Consider the following 15,277-nt stretch of genomic DNA (forward strand, 5'->3'; position numbering starts at 1 on the left):
CAAGTTGTCCCTTCTTTAAACCATTGCAAAGTTTGGTGAGGCCACTGTGACGCTGGCAATTTCCCAGCGGAAGGCCGATACCGGACTAGCGTTTACTAAACGGTTGTTGGAGCGTTCTTTGGGGCGAATTTCCGTGTCTGCTTGAAACATCTTTACCAAACGTCATCCGGAGTAACGGTCACACATTGTTTGGACGCCATACACTTTAAACTTGTGGTCGACACGACCTCCCAGGAAAAAAACCTGAAATCTGTCCGGCCAGGCAACTACATGGCCCCGAGTAGACTCTGCGTTCAATAAGGAATACTAGCGCTAATACAGAGCGCAAGGAATGACCACTCGTGTTGCTGCGTTGAGTAATTGCCGTTCGTGAACCTTTTCTGCTTACACAGAGAAGGAAAGGACAAGCAGATTTAAAACCGTCTTTCCGCCCAGTTCACGTGATCCTTAATTACCTCGTCGCGCTACAATGGGTATTTACATGGTATTTCCGGCATGTTTCCATTTAAACGTAGCGTGGATGTACCTATAGTTACAATGCAAGCCGCCATACTAGTGGTTCTGAGTGTGTCCGCTCTGGCATAAAGAACTGCGAGTACCTCTAGAAACGTTCGTGACCGTGCACATGTCAAGTGCAAATTTAAATGTTGGGATTTTCCCGAGATGCTGCGGTGAGTGTTCTTCCAGGAGCACAGTTTCACGAGCCGCCGAAGCTGTACAAGACGCACGCCTGCCCGGAGCACGACCGCATCTTGATGGCTTCTTATGGAAAACTGCGAATAGTGTGAGCAGAACATGCCGCAGCGCGAAGACGTCTCCAACTTTGTAAGGTGTAAGCTTTATTTCTGCGCTATAATAAAACGTTTGAGACGATGTAGGAATGAAAAACAAAACTACCAAGCCGAATGAAATATTTGCAAGCGAATACAAAATAGGTGCAAAACATTTCAAAACGAGTTCAGAAGATTTTAAAGAAGGCACAGTCTTGTGGTCGCCTTTATTTATTTCTAAATACCTTAGCTACAACATCGGAACATCATAGCGATGATTGCACCAATTCAATCATGGGCCGAAGTATTCTTTCCCAACGCAATATCTACTGGACGGATTGAAATCGATTTTGGCACGGGATGTCATGGGATTATCCCAACTGATGGGATGGGACTATGTACAATGATAGGACAATGTTTGAGGCGTCCCGTCTGAAGCCGGCTGGTGCAGCCAGTGCACTGCTACCTCCTATTCTATGACCAGTGTGTTTATTCATGTATTCCTAGCATTCGTCTCGTCCAGAATCCGTGGAAATTTGCCGCAACGTAACATGTACTAGCTCGTGCCTTACTTTGTAATAAGTACGTAACAATTTCAATGCGATCCTGTTGTCTGCAAATGACCAAATTGCGTAATACTTCTATCCTTGTTTTCATAATCAAGCAAGAATGATATAGTGGGGTCGTGTATTTAGTTCGTTGGTTTTGTGTGCATGCACACCTCTGTCTGTTTCGTTCAAAAACACCGCCAAAGCCTCCAGCATTCTTGCACAACCCACAACTATATTAACAATAATCATCCGAAGAAGTGCCCCGTCTACGAGCAGTGCTTGTTGAAGGCCTCCCACGAAGGTTTGCATCCACTTCTATCATGAATTTCTTAACTGAATTTCTTCCCACCAATATTATTTGTTCTGTTCCCACCTTCGAATTGGGGATGTCGATCTACCTAATCATTCTCTGGTATTCATTATGGCAACTGTATGGTTTTGCGTTTGCCCTTCATCCTCTTCACATCATCCCCTTCACTACCCTCTTTGGCATTCCCAAGCCAACTTCTGTAGCCTAATTAGGGCTTCAGCGTATTTTACCACGGAATTTTCTCTCATTTACCTTTGACTTTCTTATGTTCTATTGTTACCGTTAACGTGCTTAATGTCGTGGCCCGTCGAGATAATCTGTTTTCTCAGAAGGTGCCTAATGACACTCCAGACGTCGTGACTTGAAATATACATAGTGGTTATAGACCAGCTTTTGGGCTCTCAGAAGCAGGTTACTACCAGAAGGTTCAGGATAGTGATTCAAATGCAGCCCAGCTCTTATAATTTTGCGCCTAATTTCTTTTTCATGGATCGCTTCAGCACAAACAATTTTTCAAGGCCAAGTTTAGCATCATACTCAACCCGAGTATTTAAACCAACGATGATTTAAAAAGTGTCAAACATGCTGCAGTGCAATCCGAATATAACCAGCACGTAAACGGTTGAATATGTCGCTTATCTAAACACCTTGCAGATGAACTGTCGGTAACTATAAATGCAAGTCCAATGACCATTGCGCAATTGTATAAACTTGTTTTGTTCATTTTTATAAACATTTATACAATATCAAATCCCAGTCATGTACCGCGTTGTGTCCACTCGTATTCGTCCCAACATGAAAATTCTCGCATGTTAGCACCACAGTAGAACACCAATATATAAGGTAAATATACATGGCTCTATCTCATACTTCCGGTAATTGTAATACACATCAGCCACATAAGAAAGAGTTTGCGGTCAGAAAGAATTTTTGATAAAAGAGATTACATGTCAGCTGTAATAGAAAAAAAAAACCTCAGCATACGTTGCAACGGGAAGTATCGCACTCTTTACGGTTGATGCCATGGTGAAGACACCATTATACACATATATTTGTTCTTACTTATACACTGTAAGTGTAGGCCTATAACTAAATCCGCAAAAGTGCCATTTCAGCTGTTTGCTCGGCGCATGTCCAGGCGTTGTGAAATGAATGAATGAATGAATGAATTTATTATAGAAAGGATGGCACTTTGGCCTGTTGGGGGAAATAAAAACCTGCACGTGCAACCGTAGCTCAAGAGAAACAAGAACTCGACAGACAAATCATTCGGTCTGTCTTATTCCCTTCTTTTCTTAAACGTTTTCAATCACAGCGTTTCCTTGTCCTAATGTACCAGGTAGCACAAGTTGATTCATTGATTGATTGTGGGGCATAACGCGCCGACGTAACTCAGGCGATGAGGCGCGCCGTAGTGGAGGGCTCCGGATTAATTTTGACCCCCTGGGGATATTTAAAGTGCACCGAAATGTCGTACACAAGGGCGTTTTTGCTTTTCGTCTCTATCAGAAAAGCGGCCGTTACGGCCGGGAAGCGAACCCGTGACCTCGTTCTCAGCAGCACAACGCCTTAGCCACTGATCTAATCGAGGCGAAAAGCAAAAACGCCCATTTGTAAGAGCTTTCGGCGCACGTTAAATGTCCACAGCTGGGCGAAATTAAACAGGGGCCCTCCACTACGGCGCGCCTCATCGCCTGCGTTGCGTCCGCGAGTTAAACACTAGAATAAATTAATCGATCAACGCCTTAGGCACTCAGCCACCGCGGCGAGTATGTAGCATAAGTTACTGTTCTGCAAAGAGTTGTAACCTGTCAATATGTTTTTCCTTCGGTTACTTTGCTATTTTGCCCTACCGAGAAAATAAATAAAGCAGTGACAATAAGCACACTTAGTAATTCTATTACTGCAGAACTAGTTTTATCCTATCACACTTTGCTAGATAAAATCAATCGCACTGGCCAATTAGGGCCGTAGCAGCGTTTCTGGGCAGTTCCGTAACTTTTGCCCTGGCTGCTATCCCGCAAAAGAATGATGCTTATAATGGGGGTTGGATCAATAAGATTTCCCATATGATTCCTGGAAACAACGAGGGATTACCAAGAAAAGCTGATTGCCTCTATGGTCTGATATATTTGGAGGGGGCTGCGCACGGACAGGAAGAATATAAAGACATACACATGCTACATCGCAGAGTTGTGCATATTTCTTTTTCTGCCCGTCCAGTGAGTGGTGCAGTTATTTTTTGTCATGTTGAGGAAGGTCGGTACTTCGTAGCCACAGAAGCACAGCCACTTTTCAATTATTCTACACCTGGCGGGCTGCATCATAAGCCAGTAATTAAAAAAAATTCAAGCATCTCCACGAAATGAATCAAGACGAGTGGCCGAAGCACTGGGGATCGATCTTACCGTAAATCGCCGGTGGCATTGCACACTTGCGCATGTAAATGAGCGACAACGCGTGTGTACAGTATATAAAATTCCACCGCGATCAAATCATATATAATTTAACTTATTCCAATCCGATTCAATTCAATGCTCCTCGCGCATGCGCAACACTGTGTACACTGCCGCCAAGGGACAAGCCCCGGACAAAGCGAGGTCCTAAGGTGCTTCGCCCCTAAACAATTGAATCGAGTCCAATCCAGTTCAATCCCATCCAAATCCAATCCAATCTAATCCAAAGCTCCTCGCTCATGCGCAACACTGTGTACACTGCCGCCAAGGGACAAGCCCCGGACAAAGCGAGGTCCTAAGGTGCTTCGCCCCTAAACAATTGAATCGAGTCCAATCCAGTTCAATCCCATCTAAATCCAATCCAATCTAATCCAAAGCTCCTCGCTCATGCGCAACACTGTGTAAACGGACGCCAAGCCATGGACAAAGCGAGGTCCTAAGGTGCTTCGCCCCTAAAAGCATCCACCCGCCCTTTTCGTACTACGCTCCACAAGAATCTTTGTAATAGGCACTTTTAGAGCGGGTATCTAAGCTTTACACTCACTTTAAATGGACCCTGCCACCCTGGTTTCAACTTTGTTCCAAATCCTAAATGCTCTCAGAACGTAGTCGACAAACGCATCCAGTACTGAGACGACAGGGTGAAGAAATACCTCAGCAAAAGTTTACTGCTCTATGCCAATCAGATAACTTAGAAACCTGCTCAAAAGGCATTTCACTCTTTCTTGATTCATGGCATTTTCCGAGCATTCCAGCTACGTCATTACGGCAATGTAGCAGCCATTGCCCGCTTCGTTTCTGTTTCAGCAATGAATGTATTCGATAGTCACTTTGGAAAGAAAGCCACAAAAGCAAAGCAAAAACTCAAGGCGGTTCGTTCTGCTAAGACGAGCAAATCACTCAGTCTCGCTCCGTGCTGGAGACACCCATAGTTTTCGCAGTGCCTCCAGATGCCAAGGAAAGAGTGACAGGGTTTATCGGAAGTGTTGCAGAGTCCCTTAAAATCACTTCCTGACACTGCTGTTATTTTCGCTTCGAAAGTTATGATGATCTAATGTCATTTGATACGGCCGTGTTTCCGCAAGGCCCCGAGACTAGCGAGTTAGTTTTTTGTGTGGTGCCATATACGTCACTGCAGGGCGTTTGGTAAATGTTAGTACAATTACTAGAAACACTTGTACGCGCCACGTTGTTACTGGAAGACTGCGAAACCGATATTTGGGACTGGCGGTTTTCGTCTTAAGAACTATTGTCTCAGCTCTTCCAGGAATACCCCGTGGATTTATTTGAGTAGGCAGCTATCAACCGAAATGGCCCTGTGAATCCCTCAGCACTATAAGCCGAGGTTCTAGGGGAACACATAAACAGGATTTTTTTGTCGCATCTCGCTGGGACACTTCTTCGCTGCTCTTGACCAGCGTTGCGAACTTAAAGGAAGCAGCAGCTCTTAAGAGAACTCACATCGTTCCCAGTAACCAGGGTGTGCTGGTTTCCTCTACTGCAGAACGTCTCCTACCATGGCCTCGGCGCAAAGGAAGGATATAAAAATGGGTAAAAGGGCTTTCCATGTAGTACGTCAGCTAAAACAGAGAATCAAGTCGGTGTCCTTTGGCGAAGAAACCAAAGTCTGCGGAGCCCCCTGCCGGAGCGCACAGAAGTAATCAACTGCGCAGAGCGCCGTGCCGGTAAACAAATTGCAATAACAACAGAGAAAAATTCAATCGAGGAAAAGTTGTCCGTGTCATCCCGGAGACGTGAATCCTCTGCGAAGCCCTGGCTCCTTTCGCCATTCAATAAAACAGTGCCTTCGGGACGGGTCGCAGGATAGAAAATAACTCGTTTTTATTTCCTGTGGGAGTTACCACTACTGGCAAAAAAAATATACGTATATGCCCGCAAAGACGTCCCTGTGTCGCTGCCGACCGTGCTTACACTAGACGATTCGTTACGTTTTATTTGTATTTACCCTCATTGAATCCCTTGAGGGCCCAAAACGATCCGACTCAGATGTGATGGTACTGTGTAGGGGCCCGCGACCAGGTCGCTTTGCACTTTGTTAGTGCTCAGTGTATTTAGCTGCGAAGTTTTTACTACGCAGATACACACACGCATCCGCGTGCACGCGCCCCTTGTACACCCACCCATCCACACACACACGTCCGCACGCATGGACACGCACACTCACACACACACACAGATATATATATATATATATATATATATATATATAGTAGCGAAATGAGGGGCTCGTTGAGGAAATACAGAAAGATAAGTCGGCAGTCTGCAACGCCAAAGGAGGCATAGGGGTGTGGTTAGGCTCTTTTTTCTACTAGGGTTAATGAAGTTAACATTTTCTAAATATACGGAAGAAAGAAAGAAAGAAAAACACGCGCCCAGAGTGGGGACCGAACCCACGCCTTTATATATATATATATATATATATATATATATATATATATATATATATATATATATATATATATATAAATATATATATATATATATATATATATATATATATATATATATATAAGGTTAGTAGAGACAGAGACAAACGAGAAAGACTTAGAAAATAAAAATAAGTTTACTAACGTTTCAGGGAGAGGACTCCCACCTGGCGGGCATTTTTTCTTCACTTTCTTTCTTTCTTTCCAAATTCTTAATCTGTTTCAATGATCTACCACATCCTCCCCTTTGCTTTCCGAGGTTTTCTCGACTGCCAACCCTTATTTCTGTGTTATTTTAAACGAGCCCCTCATTTCCTATTCTGATTCGCTATATATATATATATATATATATATATATATATATATATATATATATATATATATATATATATATATATTGGCAAGAAAGGGCCAGCCAGCAAGAACGCCAAAGTAGGCGAAGGCTGTTAAATGTTTGAAAGGCCGCAGAAAGTGAAGAAAAACGTTCTCGACTGGTGCGGATTGAATCCACGACCTCTAGAATACCTGCCTGGTGCCATTCCAGCTACGCTGTCGGCGAGGCTGTGCTGCCATGGACATTTTGGAGGGCAGCACCGCCCCTCCTCTCCACGTTCTAGGCGCGGCGCTAGCTACCACATCGAAGCTCGGGAAAGAAGGAGAGCGCTGGCAGAAAAATCCTCGTTTGTGTGGTCGCTGGAGCGTAAACCACGCGGATGTTTTGATTTCTCAATATCAACTTGTAGAAGCCATAATCCGCCGACCAGAGAAAACTATCAAATACAATTATGGTTTTCCCTATCCAAAACGGCTTTATGCGACGAGAGAACTGAAACAGATAAAGAAACAAGAAACATAACCCTGTATGCGAGAACTAATTAGCACAAGTAAACCGCAAAGCCACACATATTGAATGTGTTTTTTGGCTTCCAGGAGCTTGTACTTTCAAAACAATTCTGGGAAACAAACTGATTATTTTGAAATTTCCAAGGTTTCTGAAGTGTATGAACATACCACCGACACGAAAGCCATTGAGGATGAAGCCCGTGAGATGATTGTTTAAACACCTGAAAATGGTTGTATGGTCGGCTTACTGGAGGTCGAATAACCGCGTTTTACTGGATCGCGAATATTTTGAAACAGGTCGTTAACAAAGAGAGTTTTTTTTGCAGACCAGAAGTTTTTCGAAAAAGGCACAAATAAATTACGCATATAATGGCTTTGTTCTTGTCAATGCTTTGATTTCAAACGTAAGTTAGTATCGCTGCGTCATTTATTTCTCTATGAAGCAACGTACCTTTGTACACGTACAACTGAGCAATAGGGGTGCGGAAATTTTTAAATATGCGTTGGATCTGGCTGTAGTCTATTCCACATTTTTCGTTATTGAAACAGAAAATTGGGTCTTACGAAAACACTACGAACTATTCTCATCAAAAATGCTATCACTAAATCGTCGGTGGACCGAGAAGGGCAATATGAAGGCTGCACCAGATTCACAGTGCGTTCTGTGGCCGCCATCACTAGTCACTTGGCTTCCTGGCTGCTCCTGGCTTTCCGTGTCTTCCATTCGGCGCTATACCCCGTCTATCCGTCGCATCCTGTCTATACACCGAAGCCGCGAGAACTTTCAAGACTGTACATCTTCATTCGTTAGCTTCTACCAGACTGGTTGCGTGAAAACTTGCATTCTTCCTTTAAACTTACATGGTTTGTCACGTTCGTTAACCTTTATGTACCGGTGCCGCCATAAGTAGTTGGAACAAGGATTTGTGAATATCAGAACATAGTTTGCTTCCTGGATACATGACAGCCATTACCGATTTACAGGAAGCTTTTTCAATTAGGGAGGACTTCTTTAAACGAACACCAATGCAGCCAGGCAGTTTCCGGAAGAGGAAATTCCTATAGATTTAGGAGACTATGTTTTGTTAGTTTTGAAGGCACCGGTACCTTATTTTTTATAAAAAAGAAAAAAGAAATAAAATCTCATTGAAATTCAAAACGTCTTATTCGCTTACCTTCTGTAGGTGACTTGCTCCTGAAATTACGCTTCAACTCTAAATTGAAATGGGTTGGAGTAATCGGATATGTCGGTGCAGGAACTTTTTTTAGGGTCGAAGCTCCTTAGAACTTCGCTTTATCCGTGTCTTGTCCGTTGGCGTCCGTGTACACAGTGTTGCACATGCGCGAGGAGCATTGGGTTGGGTTGGATTGAATTGGGTTGGATTTCGATTGGATTGGATTGGATTAAATTAAATTGAATTGTATCGGATTGGACTGGATTGTAATTGTATATACTGTACACACGCGTTGTCACTCATTTACATGAACGAGTGGGCAATCAACCGGGTGATTTACGGTAAGAACGATCCACAGTGCTTCGTCTACTCGTCATGATTTTCTTCGTGGAGATGCGTAACTACAAAATCAAAAATCTTTTCCGGGCTGTGCAAATTACGCTGCATAACAATTTTGTTATTACAGACATGGTGTATTAAAAATTCACTTTAAATATTTCAAACAACGATAGTAGATAAGAAAGGAATAGCTACGATCTGTGGCTCGCTAGAAAAAGCAAAAAGGGCGGTGGTTCTCTAATTCCGAAGTGTGAGTGGTTTGAAGGGTTTCTATGGTGACAGATCAAAAAAGTCACTTTAGATAAAAATACCATAGAAAAAATACCAAAAACCAAAAAACGAATATCTGTGGAGCACAGGAAGCTTGTTTTTGGCTCAGACGGATGGTTTAAGCAAACCTGATGCGTAATCACCACGAAACCTATCGCCGAAGATAGTTACTGACATGGTATGGTCGAAGCGGCACAGGAGCTTATCACAGCCTGTTTCTAGACAAAGTCAATATTCTTTACTGTAATGAGAAGCACCGCATTTCCCAGCTGCGTTAAGCCCTGCAGTGTTGTTTTTCATTGGCTCAAGCTCAATTCATCACCATTTCCTCCGCTAAGCTTAGCATATACGGAGTGATCAAAGTTACTTCGACAAGTTTTCTTTTTAATTATGCGCTTACAAAAGCGTGGGGAGTGCCTCTGAAGGTAGATTATGCTTCCAGGTGTACACAGATTTAGGGGGTAATTTTGATGTCGGTGCCTTAATTAACTAACATCGATTAATTAACGATTTAATGGCTGCCATGACCAGGCATCTTTGTGTTGAGAAGTTAGACGCGATTAATTTTCTACGCAGTTTCATTTTGCATAATTCTTCCAGCGCATCCGTACTAACAAGATATCGCACTGGGAAGTTTAATGGCTGTTCGCATGATTACGCATGCACGACAGCGAGGAACGGCGCAAGGCTCCTCAATTTAACGTGCCTGCTTTGTACGGTGTTTAGTTTGACGACAGTGTGGAGGCATAGGCAAAAATGAAAACTGGCACCCTTTCAGTCTTAGCTGACGTTATCGCAACCTGCGATACACGGAACCGCATACGAAACACAGAACAAAAAGGAGGAGCTTTGCGGGTGTCCTCGCTGTCCTGCGCACGTAACCATGCGAGCTGCAATTAAACTTCAGTAAGATATCTCGAAATTCGGATGCGCTACGGGCATTATGCTAAATGAAACTGCGTAGAAACACCATTGCGTCTAACTTTCAATAGAAACATGTCTGCTTACTGCGGTCACTAAAAATTTACTTAATCAATTTTGGGCAATGAAACCATTGACCGCAACATGCATGCTTCATGTTGTGTCCCCGAGGGAGCATAACCTCACGGTCTTCACGTACATCTATGCGCTTAATTTAAGGAAAACCTGTATACCTAATTTTATCAGTCTGTTTATTATCGTTAGTACAACTGGCAGGCTGATAACACACGGATATGCCATTTTGTTAAGCTTAAAGACATCATATATATATATGTATATATATATATATATATTGAAAGGGGGTTTATTGGTAGCGAAGCGCAGTCACAGAAACGGGCAGTCCAGGCTATGTCGCGCAGACTAGTCTTCTGCTTCTTCTGTCTCGCGGCCGTTGCTGGCGATGATTCGTGAACCAGCCATACGGGCGGGTTGGCCAGTGGTTGCACCAATTTCTCATTACAATTACCCCCCCGGAGAAGAGAGGGCCATCCTGGCTGTTGCGTCATGGCGCCGAAGAAACGATCGGTTCGTGGTAAGGCTTCAAACGCTGCACGTGCACGGTTTCACGACCACGCCTTCGGAGGTCCGCAGAAGGGGTCGTAGGCTCTACAACGTAATTGACTGGGGAAACCCGTTCAATGACGCGGTAAGGCCCGTGATATTTCGACAGTAGCTTGCTGGATAGTCCCGGTGTAGTAGAGGGCACCCAAAGCCACACCAGGGAGCCAGGTAAATAGGTGGGGTCTGCAGCAACGTCATCATGACGATATTTTTGTCTCCACTGTTCTTCGGCAGTGAAACGTCGCGCCAGTTGTCGGCAGTCTTCCGCGCGTTTCGTGGCATCACAAAGGGGCGTACCCTCTGAAGGATCGGGTCGGTAGGGTAGGATGGTGTCCAGAGTGCACGAGGGCTCACGTCCGTAGAGCAGAAAATAGGGAGAGAAACCCGTTGCAGCTTGGGTGGCGGTATTATATGCGTAGGTGACATAGGGTAGTACGAGGTTTCAGTTCTGGTGATCGTCGGCGACGTACTTGGCGAGCATATCCCCTAGTGTGCGATTGAAGCGTTCTGTCAAGCCGTTTGTTTGTGGGTGATAGGCAGTAGTTGTGCGATGCACGACGCGGCATGCCTTGAGCAGTGCTTCAACAACTTGGGACAAGAACACGCGTCCGCGATCACTAAGGAGCTCGCGAGGCGCTCCATGTCGCAAAATGAAGTGACTGAGAATAAAAGAAGCGACGTCTCCTGCTGCAGCCGTTGGCAATGCAGCAGTCTCGGCATAGCGCGTCAGGTGGTCGATACCGACAATAATCCACCGGTTACCAGCGGGCGTACAGGGCAGAGGTCCATAGAGGTCAATGCCAACACGGTCGAAGGGTTTCGCTGGACATGGTAACGGTTGTAATGGACCGACTGAAGTAGCGGGAGGAGACTTGCGGCGCTGGCACGTGGCACATGACTGGACGTACTTCCTAACGAAGTTGTACATGCCACGCCAGTAATAGCGCAAACGGACCCGATGGTACGTCTTCAAGACACCCGCGTGACCGCAGGTTGGGTCGGAGTGAAGGGAAGCACAAATGTCGGCACGACGATGGCGCGGGATAACAAGAAGCCATTGGCGTCCTTCATCGAGGTAGTTACGGCGGTAAAGAAGGCCGTCGCGCAGTGCGAAGTGGGAAGCTTGTCTGCGAAGGGCACGGGATCCTTGGTGTGGGAACGGTCCAGAGAGGATGGAAATAATGGAAGAGATCCATGGATTCTTGCGTTGCTCAGTGCATAAATCTTCCAAGGAGAGAGCAGAAAGAATGCTGTCCTCAGTCAAAACACAGGCAACCTCAGGAGGAAGCGGGGATCGGGACAGAGCGTCAGCGTCGTGATGTTTACGGCCCGACCGATAAATGACGCGTATGTCGAACTCTTGAAGCCGAAGAGCCCATCGCCCGAGGCGCCCGCATGGATCTTTTAAGGAGGACAGCCAGCAGAGCGCATGGTGGTCCGTGACGACGTCGAAAGGTCGGCCGGACAAATAGGGTCGAAACTTTCCCAGCGCCCATACAATGGCCAGACATTCCTTTTCCGTCACGGAGTAGTTGAATTCCGCCTTTGTCAACGTGCGACTCGCATATGCGACAACGTACTCGCTAAACCCAGGTTTCCGTTGTGCCAGCACTGCGCCGAGGCCAACTCCACTGGCGTCAGTGTGGATCTCCGTGGGAGCGCCCGGATCGAAGTGCCGAAGGATAGGCGGTGAAGTGAGGAGGCGCCGCAAGGTCGTAAATGCGTCATCGCACGCTGGCGACCAGGCCGATAGATCACCGACGCCGTCAGCGAGAAGCCGTGTAAGCGGGGATATGATCGACGCGAAGTTCCGTACGAAGCGGCGGAAGTAAGAGCAGAGGCCGATGAAACTCCGTAAAGCCTTCATAGTTGTCGGCTTCGGGAATTCGGCCACAGCACGCAACTTGCTCTTGTCCGGGAGTATTCCATCCTTAGACACGACGTGACCCAAAATGGTGAGCTGACGCGCGGCAAAGTGACACTTTTTAAGGTTGAGTTGTAGCTGGGCGTTGGTGATACAGGTAAGTACTTGCTGGAGACGTGCAAGGTGCGTTCCAAAGTCAGGGGAAAACACAACGATATCGTCTAGATAGCACAGGCACGTCTTCCACTTCAAACCTCGTAGCACACCGTCCATCATTCGCTCGAAGGTGGCAGGGGCATTACAGAGCCCGAACGGCATGACCTTGAATTCAAAGAGGCCATCCGGGGTTACAAAGGCCGTTTTCGGGCGATCAGCATCCGCTACAGGCACCTGCCAGTATCCAGAGCGTAAGTCCAGGGACGAAAAGAATTCAGCTCCTTGTAAGCAATCGAGGGCATCATCAATGCGTGGTAGAGGATAGACGTCCTTGCGCGTAATGCCGTTTAGGCGCCGATAGTCCATACAAAATCTAATCGAGCCGTCCTTCTTCTTTACGAGAACAACGGGGGAGGCCCATGGGCTGTTCGATGGGCGAATGATGTCCCGTTGGAGCATGTCACGTACTTGCTCATCGATCACTTGACGCTCGCTAGGAGACACCCTATACGGTCGCTGCCGCAGCGGCGCATGCGATCCAGTGTCGATGGAATGGGTGACGATAGAGGTACGGCCAAGCGAGGGTTGTGCGCAGTCGAACGACGAACGGAAACGGCACAGGAGTTCCAGAAGTTGACATTTCTGCGCGGGCTCGAGAGCGTGATCGATTGAAGCATGAAACACGTCGTTGGAAAGCTGTGTCGTCGTCGAAGGGGTAAGAGCGGAAATGTCATGATCAGGCGTATTGTCTGGGACGTCAACGACCCGACAGGAATCCACGAGCTCGACAGCGCCAAGGCATTGTCCCCGTAGCAAGGAGCACGGGCTTGCGGACGGGTTGGTAACAATCATGCTAGTTTCGCCAGAATGAATTTTCAGCACAGCGAAAGGCAGCGGTATGCACCTGCGGCGGAGGAAGACCTCGGATGGCGTGAAAATGGCAGTTGCATCCCCAAAAGAAGTACAACATAGCGGCACTACAACGGCGGACTGGGGAGGAATGGTCGTGTCTGCGGCTGCGACCAGTTTAGCGGCGGATGACGCAGAAGTATCGTCATAGGCGTCGTCTGGTAGGACAGAAAATTCAACTTCGGCACGCGCACAGTCAATAAGGGCGTTGTGCCGAGACAAAAAGTCCCATCCCAGAATGACGTCATGAGAGCAGTTGGGAAGCACGATGAATTCAATGACGTACACTACGCCCTGGACGGAAACGCGAGCCGTACATGCAGCCAAGGCATGAACGGGTTGGGAGTCGGCGGTTCGTAAGGATAGTCCAGAGAGAGGCGTCATAACTTTACGAATTTTGCGGCAGAGATCGGCTCGAATCACGGAAACTGCTGCTCCGGTATCGACCAGCGCAGCAGTCGCGACACCTTCGACTGACACGTCAATAACATTTGCGGGAGACAGTGGAGGGCTTGGACTTTTTGACGGCAACGCAGTTCTTGCCTCCGGAACTGCGGCTGTCAGTTTTCCTCTGTGGCAGGAGTGGAACGACGACGCATCGGCGAAAGCGAACGGTGGCGCGGGGACTGAGAACGACGGTCGCCGAAAGGCTGGCGGTCGGAAGCCGAGGGCGAGTACGAGTCCGAAGCGGTTTAAGGCAGCGTCGGGGGGGAACCGTATGTGGGTCCGTAATATGGATAGCGGCATTCCGGTGGAGGACCGTTGGCAGGCAGTACGCGGCGGCGACAGTAACGTGCGACATGTCCTGGGTAGTGACACGAAAAGCAAATCGGCCGGTTGTCCGGAGTACGCCAGGGATTCATGGATTGAGTTGGAACCCGCGCCTGAGGAAGAGGTCTTGGTGGAGCCGGGAGTCGGAACGGCGTTCTCGTCTGCGCAAGCCGTCCCGCGACGTCGGCGAAAGTAATCGGAGCAGCCACGGGAGTCTGCTGGCTAAAAGAAGGCAGCACTTCCGCCACCTGTTCTTGAACTACATGCCGAAGAGTAGACTGAGGAACAGGGCCCAGCTCCGGAGTAGTATTTGAAGCGGCATGGCAAAGTTGTCGAGCAACCTCTTCGCGGACAATCTCCTTTATACGGACCAACACAGATTGATCGTCGAGGTCAACGGCTAAACTCGCAAGCGGCTCATTTTGGCCGAGTGGACGCCGAGTGAAGGCCCTTTGCTTGCGCAGCTCGTCATAACTTTGGCAGAGTCTGATGACGTCGCTAACGGTCCGGGGATCCTTGGAAAGCAGCATCTGAAATGCGTCGTCGTCGATACCTTTAAGGATATGTTTTACCTTCTCAGTTTCCAACATGCTGGGGTCCACGCGCTTGCAAAGGTCTACTACATCTTCTATGTAGCTCATGAAGTATTCTCCGGTTTTCTGAGCCCGTACTCGTAAACGCTGTTCTGCTTGAAGCTTGCGCACTTCGGGTCGCCCGAAAGCTTTCATAAACCTTTCCTTGAACTCGGCCCAGGTACTCATCTCTCGACGATGGTTATTGAACCAAAGTTCGGCGAGATGCGTAAAAGAGAAGCCCACGTTGTTTAATTTCATGGCGTCGTCCCACTTGTTGTGCGTGCTGATGCGCTCAAAGG

The 15,277-nt window shown here is 47.0% G+C and overlaps 1 protein-coding gene across 1 annotated transcript in view; it reads right to left on the bottom strand.

Annotated features, from left to right (window-relative positions):
* LOC144142936 (uncharacterized) overlaps positions 1-15,277 on the bottom strand; it is a 52,492-nt gene that overhangs the window by 37,079 nt on the left and 136 nt on the right. Inside the window, exon 1 of the mRNA XM_077674767.1 lies at positions 14,779-15,277. This exon is cut by the window's right edge and continues 136 nt beyond it. Within this exon, the coding sequence (XP_077530893.1) occupies positions 14,779-15,277 (499 nt within the window). The remainder of the gene's footprint in view (positions 1-14,778) is intronic.

This window comes from Haemaphysalis longicornis, unplaced genomic scaffold (assembly GCF_048455015.1).
Source record: "Haemaphysalis longicornis isolate Haplotype H1 unplaced genomic scaffold, Haemaphysalis longicornis Haplotype H1 scaffold_6, whole genome shotgun sequence".
In the NCBI taxonomy this organism is placed as follows: domain Eukaryota; kingdom Metazoa; phylum Arthropoda; class Arachnida; order Ixodida; family Ixodidae; genus Haemaphysalis; species Haemaphysalis longicornis.